Source organism: Oncorhynchus clarkii, chromosome 13 (genome assembly GCF_045791955.1).
Source record: "Oncorhynchus clarkii lewisi isolate Uvic-CL-2024 chromosome 13, UVic_Ocla_1.0, whole genome shotgun sequence".
Classification (NCBI taxonomy): domain Eukaryota; kingdom Metazoa; phylum Chordata; class Actinopteri; order Salmoniformes; family Salmonidae; genus Oncorhynchus; species Oncorhynchus clarkii.
This window is the reverse complement of record NC_092159.1, coordinates 174905-190404: the sequence shown is the minus strand read 5'-3', so window position 1 is coordinate 190404 and position 15500 is coordinate 174905. Positions and strand designations below refer to the sequence as shown.

General features: G+C 42.1%; 1 protein-coding gene across 1 annotated transcript; it reads right to left on the bottom strand.

Moving 5' to 3' along the window:
* Positions 1–891: 891 nt before the first annotated feature.
* LOC139423703 (F-box/LRR-repeat protein 18-like) lies at positions 892–14188 on the bottom strand. Its single transcript, XM_071175313.1, has 7 exons — positions 14064–14188; positions 10282–10485; positions 9709–10094; positions 9332–9431; positions 8148–9229; positions 5837–6055; positions 892–1491 (listed from the first exon to the last, which is right to left on the bottom strand). Exons 1-7 carry the CDS (start codon positions 14121–14123, stop codon positions 1335–1337), a joined length of 2208 nt encoding a protein of 735 aa, XP_071031414.1. The 5' UTR covers positions 14124–14188; the 3' UTR covers positions 892–1334.
* Positions 14189–15500: the final 1312 nt, after the last annotated feature.

The following is a 15500-nucleotide window of genomic DNA, read 5'->3' as shown; positions in this document are numbered from 1 at the left end:
TCTCCCTCCCTGCTAGAGGCACGTCTCTCTCTCTCCCTCCCTGCTAGAGGCACGTCTCTCTCTCTCCCTCCCTGCTAGAGGCACGTCTCTCTCTCTCCCTCCCTGCTAGAGGCACGTCTCTCTCTCTCCCTCCCTGCTAGAGGCACGTCTCTCTCTCTCCCTCCCTGCTAGAGGCACGTCTCTCTCTCTCCCTCCCTGCTAGAGGCACGTCTCTCTCTCTCCCTCCCTGCTAGAGGCACGTCTCTCTCTCTCCCTCCCTGCTAGAGGCACGTCTCTCTCTCTCCCTCCCTGCTAGAGGCACGTCTCTCTCTCTCCCTCCCTGCTAGAGGCACGTCTCTCTCTCTCCCTCCCTGCTAGAGGCACGTCTCTCTCTCTCCCTCCCTGCTAGAGGCACGTCTCTCTCTCTCCCTCCCTGCTAGAGGCACGTCTCTCTCTCTCCCTCCCTGCTAGAGGCACGTCTCTCTCCCTCCCTGCTAGAGGCACGTCTCTCTCCCTCCCTGCTAGAGGCACGTCTCTCTCCCTCCCTGCTAGAGGCACGTCTCTCTCCCTCCCTGCTAGAGGCACGTCTCTCTCCCTCCCTGCTAGAGGCACGTCTCTCTCCCTCCCTGCTAGAGGCACGTCTCTCTCCCTCCCTGCTAGAGGCACGTCTCTCTCCCTCCCTGCTAGAGGCACCTCTCTCTCCCTCCCTGCTAGAGGCACGTCTCTCTCCCTCCCTGCTAGAGGCACCTCTCTCTCCCTCCCTGCTAGAGGCACCTCTCTCTCCCTCCCTGCTAGAGGCACGTCTCTCTCCCTCCCTGCTAGAGGCACGTCTCTCTCCCTCCCTGCTAGAGGCACGTCACTCTCCCTCCCTGCTAGAGGCACGTCTCTCTCCCTCCCTGCTAGAGGCACGTCTCTCTCCCTCCCTGCTAGAGGCACGTCTCTCTCCCTCCCTGCTAGAGGCACGTCTCTCTCCCTCCTCTCACACTTCATCGGCTTCGATTAATAAAGTAGTTTAAAAAATATGACTTTTCTTTTTTCCTGACTCAGATCGGGTCTGGATCCAACCATGTCAATATGAAAAGGGTCTAGTTGTCCTCAGTCTCTATATTAAATACAATAATTGATGCACTTCGGGTTCGGGTGGGACAGTCCCAGGTCCAGTTCGGGACAGGTCCAACCTTTTGAACTCGTGAAGACCTCTAGTCTGAGGGGCTGTGATTGGCTAGATGCTTCTTCACTCTCTGGCATCACCACGGTGATGAGGTGCTCTGATTGGCTAGATGCTTCTTCACTCTCTGGCATCACCATGGTGATGAGGGGCTCTGATTGGCTAGTTGCCTCTTTGCTCTCTGGTGTCACAATTGTAACGAGGGCGGGGCCTGGGCAACGCGGCTTTGGAAGAGGGTCAGTTGATCGAGCAGTGGGAGGGGCATGTCTCTGATGACCAATGGAAGGTCTTCATGGAGCAGAGGGTAGATGACTACACTGAGGGCCGGACGCTCCACAGAGAACCTAGAGGAAGGAGAGGACTTCATTATATAACTACCCTCATATAGAACTACCCTCATATAGAACTACTCTCATATAGAACTACCCTCATATAGAACTACCCTCAAATAGAACTACCCTCATATAGAACTATATTTATATAGAACTATCATCATATAGAAATACCCTCATATAGAACTACCCTCATATAGAACTATAATTATATAGAACTATAATTATATAGAACTATCCTCACATAGAACTATCCTCATATAGAACTACCCTCATATAGAACTACCCTCATATAGAACTACCCTCATATAGAACTACCCTCATATAGAACTACCCTCATATAGAACTATCATTATAAAGAACTATAATTATATAGAACTATCCTCATATATATAACTATCCTCATATAGAACTATAATTATATAGAACTATCCTCATATAGAACTATCCTCATATAGAACTATCCTCATATAGAAAGAACTATAATTATATAGAACTATCCTCACATAGAACTATCCTCATATAGAACTACCCTCATATAGAACTATCCTCATATAGAACTATCCTCATATAGAACTACCCTCATATAGAACTATCCTCATATAGAACTACCCTCATATAGAACTATCCTCATATAGAACTACCCTCATATAGAACTACCCTCATATAGAACTACCCTCATATAGAACTATCATTATAAAGAACTATCCTTATATAGAACTATCTTCATATAGAACTATAATTATATAGAACTATCCTCATATATAACTATCCTCATATAGAACTATAATTATATAGAACTATCCTCATATAGAACTATCCTCATATAGAACTATCCTCATATAGAACTATAATTATATAGAACTATCAGTGTATAGAACTATCATTGTATAGAACTATCCTCATATAGAACTATAATTATATAGAACTATCCTCATATATAACTATCCTCATATAGAACTATCCTCATATAGAACTATCCTCATATAGAACTATCCTCATATAGAACTATAATTATATAGAACTATCCTCATATATAACTATCCTCATATAGAACTATAATTATATAGAACTATCCTCATAAATAACTATCCTCATATAGAACTATCCTCATATATAACTATCCTCATATATAACTATAATTATATAGAACTATCCTCATATAGAACTATCCTCATATAGAGCTATCCTCATATAGAACTATCCTCATATAGAACTATCCTCATATAGAACTATCCTCATATAGAACTATCCTCATATAGAACTATCCTCATATAGAGCTATCCTCATATAGAACTACCCTCATATAGAACTATCCTCATATAGAACTATAATTATATAGAACTATCCTCATATATAACTATCCTCATATAGAACTATAATTATATAGAACTATCCTCATATATAACTATCCTCATATAGAACTATCCTCATATATAACTATCCTCATATATAACTATAATTATATAGAACTATCCTCATATAGAACTATCCTCATATAGAGCTATCCTCATATAGAACTATCCTCATATAGAACTATCCTCATATAGAACTATCCTCATATAGAACTATCCTCATATAGAACTATAATTATATAGAACTATCCTCATATAGAACTATCCTCATATAGAACTATCCTCATATAGAACTATCATTAAAAATAACTATAATTATATAGAACTATCATTATATTATCATTATATAGAACTATCATTATATAGCATTATCCCCATATAGAACTATCATTATATAGAACTATCCTCATATAGAACTATCATTATATAGAACTATCATTATATAGAACTATCATTATAAAGAACTATCCTTATATAAAACTATCCTCATAGAGAACTATCCTCATAGAGAACTATCCTCATATAGAACTATCCTCATATAGAACTATCCTCATATAGAACTATCCTCATATAGAACTATCATTATATTATCATCATATAGAACTATCCTCATATAGAACTATCATTATATTATCATTATATAGAACTATCCTCATATAGAACTATCCTCATATAGAACTATCCTCATATAGAACTATCATCATATAGAACTACCCTCATATAGAACTACCCTCATATAGAACTATCCTCAAATAGAACTATCCTCATATAGAACTATCCTCATATAGAACTATCCTCATATAGAACTATCCTTATATAGAACTATCATTATATAATCATTCTCATATAGAACTATCCTCATATAGAACGATCATTATATAATCATTACATAGAACTATCCTCATATAGAACTATCCTCATATAGAACTATCATTATATAAAACTATCATTAAAAAGAACTATCCTCATATGATGAACTATCATTATATAGAGCTATCCTCATATAGAACTATCCTCATATAGAACTATCCTCATATAGAACTATCATTATATAATCCTTATATAGAACTATCGGTATATAGAACTATCCTCATATAGAACTATCCTCATATAGAACTATCCTCATATAGAACTATCCTCATATAGAACTACCCTCATATAGAACTATCCTCATATAGAACTATCATTATATAATCCTTATATAGAACTATCGGTATATAGAACTATCCTCATATAGAACTATCCTCATATAGAACTACCCTCATATAGAACTACCCTCATATAGAACTATCATTATATAATCCTTATATAGAACTACCCTCATATAGAACTACCCTCATATAGAACTACCCTCATATAGAACTATCCTCATATAGAACTATCATTATATTATCATTATATAGAACTATCCTCATAGAACTATCCTCATATAGAACTATCCTCATATAGAACTACCCTCATATAGAACTACCCTCATATAGAACTATCCTCATATAGAACTATCATTATATAATCCTTATATAGAACTATCGGTATATAGAACTATCCTCATATAGAACTATCCTCATATAGAACTACCCTCATATAGAACTACCCTCATATAGAACTATCATTATATAATCCTTATATAGAACTACCCTCATATAGAACTACCCTCATATAGAACTACCCTCATATAGAACTACCCTCATATAGAACTACCCCCATATAGAACTACCCTCATATAAAACTACCCTCATTTAAACTACCCTCATATAAAACTACCCTCATATAGAACTACCCTCATATAGAACTACCCTCATATAGAACTACCCTCATATAGAACTACCCTCATATAGAACTACCCTCATATAGAACCACCCTCATATGATGAACTATCATTATATAGAGCTATCCTCATATAGAACTATCCTCATATAATCATAATATAGAACTATTATTATATAGAACTATCCTCATATAGAACGAATATTATATAATCATTACATAGAACTATCCTCATATAGAACTATCATTGTATAGAACTATCAGTATATAGAACTATCAGTGTATAGAACTATCAGTGTATAGAACTATTGTATAGAACTATCCTCATATAGAACTATCAGTATATAGAACTATCAGTGTATAGAACTATCATTGTATAGAACTATCATTATATAGAACTATCATTACATAGAACTATCAGTATATAGAACTATCCTACCATTGATGTCATCCTTTTCTGTTGAGAGAATTTGACTGACAGACTCACCGAACAGACCGAGAGACTTACAGACTCTCCACCGGCCAGACAGAGAGACAGACTCACCGATCAGACAGACAGACAGACTCCCCACCGGCCAGACAGAGAGCCAGACTCCCCACCGGCCAGACAGAGAGACAGATTCACCGATCAGACAGACAGACTCCCCACCGGCCAGACAGAGAGACAGACTCCCCACCGAACAGACAGAGAGCCAGACTCCCCACCGGCCAGACAGAGAGACAGACTCCCCACCGGCCAGACAGAGAGACAGACTCCCCACCGGCCAGACAGAGAGACAGACTCACCGATCAGACAGACAGAGAAACAGACTCCCCAGTTAGACAGACAGACTCACCACCAGTCAGACAGAGAGACAGACTCCCCAGTCAGACAGACAGACTCACCACCAGTCAGACAGAGAGACAGACTCCCCAGACAGAGAGACAGACTCCCCAGACAGAGAGACAGACTCTCCACCAGACAGTCAGACAGACAGAGACCGACTCACCGGTCAAACAGAGAGACAGAGAGACTCCCCACCAGACAGAGAGACAGACAGACTCCCCACCAGACAGAGTACAGACTCACAAGACAGAGAGACATACTCCCCACCGGCCAGACAGAGAGACAGACTCACCAGTCAGACAGACTCACCAGTCAGAGAGACAGACCCACCAGACAGAGAGACAGACTCACCACCAGTCAGACAGACAGAGACAGAGAGACAGACTCACCACCAGACAGACAGACTCACCGGTCTAGCAGTGTTTTCTGTAGCGTCCGACACGCCACCAGAGTTCCGCCCAAGAACATGTGACACACCATGACGTCACGGCAACACTCCATGAAGGTAACCACGGCAGCGGGGTGGAAGGTTCCGTTCCGCGAGATGAGACAGAGGCGGCGGAGACGAGAACAACATGACAACGCCTCCCAGAATGCACCGTTACACACCAGGTAGGGCTGCTCCAACCTACCCACACACACATTATATACAGTACCAGTCAAAAGTTGACACACCTACTCATTCCAGGGTTTTCTTTATTTTTACTATTTTCTCATCGAAGAATAATAGTGAAGACATCAAAACTATGAAATAACACATATGGAATCATGTAGTAACCAATAAAGTGTAAAACAAATCAAAAATATATTTTATATTTGAGATTCTTCAAAGTAGCCACTCTTTGTCTTGATAACTTTGCCTTGATGACAGCTTTGCACACTCTTGGCACTCTCTCAACCAGCTTCATGAGGTAGTCACCTGGAATGCATTTCAATTAACAGGTGCGCCTTGTTAAAAGTTCACGTGGAATTTATTTCCTTCTTAATGCGTTTGAGCCAATCAGTTGTGTTGTGACAAGGTAGGGGTGGTATACAGAAGAAGTCCATATTAAATGGCAAGAACAGCTCAAATAAGCAAATAAGCAAAGAGAAACGACAGTCCATCATTACTTTAAGACATGAAGGTCAGTCCATCCGGAAAATTTCAAGAACTTTAAAAGTTTCTTTAAGTGCAGTTGTTAAAACCTGGCAGCTACATTAAATAGTACTCGCAAAACACCAGTCTCAACGTCAACAGTGAAGAGGCGACTCCGGGATGCTGGCCTTCTAGGCAGAGTTGCAAAGACAAAGCCTTATCTCAGACTGGCCAATAAAAATAAAAGATTAAGATGGGCAAGAAGGCCAGCATCCCGGAGTCGCCTCTTCACTGTTGACGTTGAGACTGGACAGAGGAACTCTGCCTAGAAGGCCAGCATCCCGGAGTCGCCTCTTCACTGTTGACGTTGAGACTGGTGTTTTGCGAGTACTATTTAATGTAGCTGCCAGTTGAGGACGTTTCTCAAACGAGACACTCTAATGTACTTGTCCTCTTGCTCAGTTGTGCACCGGGGCCTCCCACTCCTCTTTAATGTGTATAATGTGTATAGCAATTTGTGGCTAATTAAGAACAGAAAGGCCTGTTGATATATAATGTATAATAGTATATATAATGTACATAATAGTATATATAATGTATATAATGTATAATGTAAATGTAATGTAAATATATAATGTATATATATAATGTGTATAATGTATATAATGTGCATAATGAGTGTATAATAGTATATATAATGTGTATTATGTATATAATGTATAATGTAAATGTAATGTAAATATATAATGTGTATAATGTATATAATGTGTATAATGCATGTATAATAGTATATATAATGTACATAATAGTATATATAATGTACATAATAGTATATATAATGTACATAATAGTATATATAATGTACATAATAGTATATATAATGTATGTAAATATAATGTATAATATATATAATGTATTAGTATATAATGCAAATATAATGTATAATATATATAATGTAAATATATATAATAGTATATATATAATGTGTATAATGTGTATATAATGTATATAATGTCTATGTATATATAAAGTGTATAATGTATTTAATGTGTATAATGTATATAATAGTATATATAATGTGTATAATGTATATATAATGTATATAATGTCTATGTATATATAATGTGTATAATGTATTTAATGTGTATAATGTATATAATAGTATATATAATGAATATAGTGTGTATATAATAGTATATATAATGTATATAATGTGTATATAATAGTATATATAATGTATATAATGTGTATATAATAGTATATATAATGTATATAATGTGTATATAATAGTATATATAATGTATATAATGTGTATATAATAGTATATATAATGTATATAATGTGTATATAATAGTATATATAATGTATATAATGTGTATATAATAGTATATATAATGTATATAATGTGTATATGTAATGTATATATTGTGTATATAATATATAGAACAGTTTGTAGCTAGTAAAGATCAGAAAGGCCTGTTGATGTGTATATATATATATATATATATAAATAATGAAAATTATAATATTGTAGTAATATAATATTATAATATAGTAATACTTGTGTGCAGTTCCTCAGTGTGTATGTAGTCTCACCGTAGCTGTGTGAGCTGGGTGCAGTTCCTCAGTGTGTATGTAGTCTCACCGTAGCTGTGTGAGCTGGGTGCAGTTCCTCAGTGTGTCCAGCAGGGAGGCGCTGTAGTTCCAGGTCTTTAAAGACCCCAGGTTGGCCAGAGATAATGCCTGTAGGTCCCGGCAGTGCTCAGCCACCTGTACCAGCCCAGTCCCCTTCAGGACCCCCGGCAGCCCCGCCAGCGTCAGCCTCCGCAGCCCCCGGAACCCCCGGAGAGCCGCAACGTGCGTGTCCCCCACCCCGCGAGCGTTCACACACGTCCTCTGATCCACACACACCCTGGCACAGGGCTCAAGACGCGGCAGTGCGGAGATGAAGCCCGGTCCTGTTATCTCCAGAACCTCCAGACAGGGGCAGCCGGCAAGCAGGGTACCCAGCCCAGAGGTGCCCTCCCTGGGGAGAGAGTCCCCGGAGCCTGGCCTGTAGGTCTGGAGCCCCACGCGGGACGGCTTCCTCAGTCCCAGCAGCAGAGAGGAGGGGGAGGGGGAAGGGGACGGTGTGTGTGACCCGTCCGACAGGGCGCACGCGGGCAGCGCCAGAGAACGGAGGTGTGTGAGTTTGGACAGGCTGGTACACAGGTGTGTGTTGGCCTCCAGCCCAGGTGTGTGTGCGTTGTCATGGTGATAGTGTGTGTGTAACAGGTTGAGGTGTGACAGATTGGGACAGCAAATAACCAGCCGGCTCATCGCCTCGGCAACAAGCTCCTCCTCTCCCCGCGCTCTACTGCACTCTGGATAATTGGAGGTGTGGCCTATACCACTAAGATTCAGGCTGACCAATCGCGTCGAGTCTCTCACTCCAGTGCCAGTCAGCGATTGGATGACAGTTTGTCGTAACGTGGGGCAACGGGAGAAGTTCAGGTGCTTGGGAGCGTTGCTAAGAAGGACCCGTCCTAGCGACGTGGCGTCCAACCAGGAGCGAGGCAACTGCAGGGCTTCCAGGTCGCCATGCTGAACGAGGCTATGGGCCAATGAGGACGCAGCAGGCCAGTGGGCGGGGTTTGGACCAGGAACTGAAACCAGGAAGGAGCGGAGACGCTCCGGAACACGAACACTGAACACAGCGAGGTAGAGGAGGAGGAGAGTCTGGTTCACCTACACACACACACACACATTATAAACACACACACACACATTATAAACACACACACACACACACACACACACACACACACATTATAAACACCCTGACCTTACCTCTCCAGGTGCCAGACAGGCAGTAAACTCCTCCAGCTGTTGGTAGTGAGGAACACTGCTCTGACCCATCATCAACTGGCAACACATACTGGTACCCTCCCTACACACACACACACACACACACACACATTATAAATACACACATTATAAACACACACACACACACACTATAAACACACACATTATAAACACACACACACACTATAAACACACACATTATAAACACACACACATTATAAACACACACACATTATAAACACACACACATTATAAACACACACACACTATAAACACACACACTATAAACACACACACTATAAACACACACATTATAAACACACAGTCAAACCAGAGAGGTTTCAGTTGAAAGGTGCCACCTGGTGACGTCAGGTATGTCCAGCTGCAGCTGCAGACTGAAGAGGCTGGAGCAGCAGGGAACGACCCCGTAACTGGGCGTCAGGACCGTCTGTCTCAGCGCCGAAAGCCGAGACAGCGAATCACGGGCCTCCCCACTCAGCTGGGCGGAATCGAAGCCAGGCGATACGTCAAAAGCGAGAGATCGGAGGATGGGGAGGGATGAGAGGAGGCGGGACAGACGCAGGGAGGTGACGCGACAACCTGATAGGTCCAGACGCAACAGGGAGCGACAGCGAATCAGGCGGTCGATGGTAGAACCCGACAGCCAATAACAGCCGCTAAGGCTGAGGGACTGCACGTGATTGGATAGATGCTTCAGCACCTGGCGAATAGCTCCGTCATCTGCCTGAAGAGGGAAGTCAGAGAATTAAGATAAAATTATTTGTTGCAGTGTGTGTGTGTGTGTGTGTATGAGCGTGTGTGTGTGTGTGTGTGTTTGTGTTACCGTGTATTCTTCAGACAGTGTGACCGTGGTCAGCAGTGTCTTGTCATAGCAGAGCGTGTGTGTGTGTGTGTGTGTGTGTGTGTGTTACCGTGTATTCTTCAGACAGTGTGACCGTGGTCAGCAGTGTCTTGTCATAGCAGAGAGTGTGTAGCTTGCGGCAGGTCCGGGAAACGTTATTCACGAGGTCAGAGGTCGAGACATAGCGCAGGATACTTAACAAGATCTCATCGGAGAAGTCTGACATCCCGATCGACCCCGACACCACCCCTATCCCATCCTCTACACACACAGCCTGGGGAAGAAAAAAAAAAGAAAGAGAGAGACAGAGAGAGAGGGAGAGAGACAGAGAGAGAGGGAGAGAGACAGAGAGGGAGAGAGACAGAATGAGAGACAGAATTACAGTTCTACCTAGTATTCACTGACAGACTTGATGAGCTGTTTTGACTGGTTCCCTCTATCCTCTGAGGATATGTAGAATTTAAAATCGCTGATACGAGTTCCCTCTACCCTCTGAGGATATGTAGAACTGAAATCACTGAATCAGGGCTCCCGAGTGGCGCAGCGGTCGAAGGCACTGCATCTGTCGTCCCCGGTTCGAATCCAGGCTGCATCACATCCGGCCGTGATTGGGAGTCCCATAGGGCGGCGACACAGCGTCTTCCGGGTTCGGCCGGTGTAGGCCGTCATTGGGAGTCCCATAGGGCAGCGACACAACGTCTTCCGGGTTTGGCCGGTGTAGGCCGTGATTGGGAGTCCCACAGAGCGGCGACACAACGTCTTCCGGGTTTGGCCGGTGTAGGCCGTGATTGGGAGTCCCACAGGGCGGCGACACAACGTCTTCCGGGTTTGGCCGGTGTAGGCCGTGATTGGGAGTCCCACAGGGCGGCGACACAACGTCTTCCGGGTTTGGCCGGTGTAGGCCGTGATTGGGAGTCCCACAGGGCGGCGACACAACGTCTTCCGGGTTCGGCCGGTGTAGGCCGTCATTGTCAATAATCATTTGTTCTTAACTGTCTTGCCTAGTTAAATAAAGGTTAAATAGGATAGGATAGGATCTTATGTTATATTCAGAGGTAGACTGGCTCTGGCAGTCAAGTACTCAATCTAAACGTCATGTTTTTATTTATTATTTTACCTTTATTTAACTAGGCAAGTCAGTTAAAGAACAAATTCTTATTTACAATGACAGCCTAGGAACAGTGGGTTAACTGCCTTGTTCAGGGGCAGAACAACAGATTTCTACCTTGTCAGCTCGGGGATTCGATCTAGCAACCTTTCGGTTACTGGCCAAACGCTCTAACCACTAGACTACCTACCTCCTCTACACTCTAACCACTAGGCTACCTGCCTCCTCTACACTCTAACCACTAGACTACCTACCTCCTCTACACTCTAACCACTAGACTACCTGCCTCCTCTACACTCTAACCACTAGGCTACCTGCCTCCTCTACACTCTAACCACTAGGCTACCTACCTCCTCTACACTCTAACCACTAGGCTACCTGCCTCCTCTACACTCTAACCACTAGACTACCTACCTCCTCTACACTCTAACCACTAGACTACCTACTTCCTCTACACTCTAACCACTAGGCTACCTGCCTCCTCTACACTCTAACCACTAGACTACCTACCTCCTCTACACTCTAACCACTAGACTACCTACCTCCTCTACACTCTAACCACTAGACTACCTACCTCCTCTACACTCTAACCACTAGGCTACCTGCCTCCTCTACACTCTAACCACTAGACTACCTACCTCCTCTACACTCTAACCACTAGACTACCTACCTCCTCTACACTCTAACCACTAGACTACCTACCTCCTCTACACTCTAACCACTAGGCACCTGTCGCCCCAAAATCATGGGGGCTGAATACTTTCCAAAGGCACTTTATATTTCTTTAACAGTCCATTCTTGGGCTAATATTGGGCCACCTTCACAAGTCTAGCAAGCCCGCGGTGTGACAGTTGGCTAGCTACTAGTCTTGATTAAATCAGGCTGTAATACACAAGTCTAGCTAGCCCGTGGTGTGACAGTTGGCTAGCTACTAGTCTTGATTAAATCAGGCTGTAATACACAAGTCTAGCTAGCCCGTGGTGTGACAGTTGGCTAGCTGCTAGTCTTGATTAAATCAGGCTGTAATACACAAGTCTAGCTAGCCCGTGGTGTGACAGTTGGCTAGCTACTAGTCTTGATTAAATCAGGCTGTAATAGACAAGTCTAGCTAGCCCGTGGTGTGACAGTTGGCTAGCTACTAGTCTTGATTAAATCAGGCTGTAATACACAAGTCTAGCTAGCCCGTGGTGTGACAGTTGGCTAGCTGCTAGTCTTGATTAAATCAGGCTGTAATACACAAGTCATTGGTACATACAGCCTGACACTAATGCAATGTCATGTAAATGTTCCTTTCAAGCGAAGAGAATGATGAATAAAAATGCATGTACAACTCTACAGGTTGTCTTTGTGGTTGTCCTTCAGCGGCTCGAAAGTTTTCACAAAACATCCACAGGAAAGTTTTGTTCACCCAACTTTTAGTTATTGTTATTATTGTTTACTTTTTTAGAGCCAAAAGGTACAGCGTCTATAGAAAGTCTACACTTAAATATAAAAATGGTGGCGGCAGCATCATGTTATGGGTATGCTTGTCACCTGGGAAGTTTGTCAGGAACAAAAGAAATGAACAAAGCCCAGGTAAAAAAGTTAGAGCAAAACCCACTTCAGTCTTCTGAAAATCGAACCAATGTTTGTTTTTTTTTATTCTGCAAGAACGGCTTTCCAAAACATGTTGAGTGTTCCTGAGTAGTCTCAGTCCTGACAAATTTGCTCAATTATTATTATTATTTTTTTTTTTACACCTGAGACAAGGTTTGAATTTCGCTGTCCATCGATGATCCCCAACCAGATTTACTGACTATGGATGTGGTGCCCTAAGAGTTTGAAGAAAGTAAAAATGATTCACAGCTGTAAAAGCTGACAAAGGTGCTATAGATCTTAAATTTGGATAATGTTCCATTTCTTTCATTTTGAAAAGATGGTTGTAAAAGTCTAATTTAATCCCTTTTTAAATGTCAAGGCATTTACACAGCATACTATGACATTCTAGACGATTCTGTGCATCCAACTTTGTGGCAACAGTTTGGGGAAGGTCCTCTCCTGTTTCAACATGACAATGTTCCTCCGTGAACAAAGCGAGGTCCAAACAGAAACGGTTTGTCGATATCGCTGTAGAAGAACTTAGAAAAGCCCTGACCTCAACCCCAACGCACCTTTGGAATTGGAACGCCGACTGAGAGCAAGGCCTTAATAGCCCAACATCATTGCCCGACCTGAATGGAAGAAAGTCCCAGCAGCTATGTCCCAACATCTAGCGGAAAGCCTTCACAGAAGAGTGGAGGCTGTTATAGCAGCAATGTTCCTACATCTAGTGGAAAGCCTTCCCAGAAGAGTGGAGGCTGTTATAGCAAAGGGGGACCAACTCCATAATAATGCCCATCGACGAGCAGGTATCCACATACTTTTAGTCATGTAATATACCTACCAGATCAGATCTCTATTAAGGAACATTTTCATGTGTCGTTTCAGACTGTAACTAACTTATACATTGAACATGAATTGCGTATTACCAGCCTGATTAAGCCGAATAGCTAGTTACCGGCTATCAACAGCACACTTTCACCCAAATATCATACTCACGCAATGCCTTTATTTCCATTTGACAACCGATAAAAATGAAATAAAATCAGACATTGAGTTCGCTGACAAGACAGCGCCAGAGTAGATAGCTAACAAGCTAAGACCGGTAGACAGCTAACAGTAAACCAGCTAGTTTTACTAACGTTACACTGGTTATTCTAACCAACCTGTACAATTTGATTGTCCATATCTTCATCCAATACTCTTCCGTTAACAGACGAAGTCATAGTTTTTTTGTGTGTGTTTTTAATCAGTGCATGTCTACCAGCAGAGAACTAGCTTCATGTGACAGGAACGACCGGAAGTAAAACGCTGCGTTTCACCGGAACATTTTCCGGAAGTCACACCTACAAAGTCTTCCCCAGAGAGGGTTGTCTTCCCTATAAAAAAAAAAACGAATGTAATTTCACTCCAAAATGGTTCATACTAGCTAATAAAATAAACAAATGACTTCAATTCTCCTTTAGGGCCTCAATTGGCAATTATTGTTAATGTTTTCATTATGGGAAACAAGTTCCTATTTAAGAGGAAAGATCATATCTTGTCTGTCTTGCCCAATAGAGAAGGAAAGGTGTGACATCTGTGTATCTATTATGTAGCCATTATGGGGTCTGTGACAGAATGGGGATCGCCAGTGACGCCCCATCATTCAGGGCAGGTCCCTGTTTTGAGCCCCATATGTTTTTTTTTTTGTGGGTGGGGGCTTGTCTGTTTCACATGTTATTTTGGCATTAATACGTGTCACATATCAGTTTGCAAACAATGTAAAATATATATAATTGAGTTAATAAAGCCGCATACAAACATGGTCTCTGTTTTCTAGAGTAAGGCAGCTCCAACATGCAGGTGTTTCAGACTAGCTCAGTGCTTCCTGTGGTGGTGGGGAGAGCCAGCAAAAGACATAGGAGCATTGCGCTGTAATTGGCTCAGTGTTCTGTCACTCATGGGGACACAACGTCACCGCCAAGTCCAAGGGTAGAGCTCGAAAATTCAAGCCCCTTGGGTGCTGCCATAGAGTTACATTAGAAGTGCCCATCCAAGAAGGCTCCGGGTCATTGGCCACAGATGACAAATCATGTTATATCTACAGTAGCTTTGATTGGACTGATGTCATACTTTCAGTCTTAGCTAGCAGTTATGAAGTCGACAATCTACTGGCAAATCCTTGTCATGAGATAAATGAGAACATAGATAAAATGTATCGGTGCTCATCGACCATTAACATCACACAAGCTGGAAATCGCAAAATTCAACGAGGGATTTGGAAGGAATCAGTAGCTAACTGCAAGCATTAGCCTGCTATTCATTTCTAAGAATAAGGGTCTCTTTTCCTATTATAAAATTAAACATTCAACATTGGCCATGCTGTCAATGAATTTAATGTATTTAATTTAACTAGGCAAGTCAGTTAAGAACAACTTCGTATTTACAATGACGGCCTACCCCGGGCCAATAATTTGCCACCCTATGCGACTCCCAATCACAGCCGGATGTGATGCAGTCGGGATGATTTGTGCCACGTTCAAAACTGTTAACTTCAAAATCTGACTTTAGTGAGTTCAAGACAACTGGGGAAAACAAGCTACGACTGGGGAAACACTCTG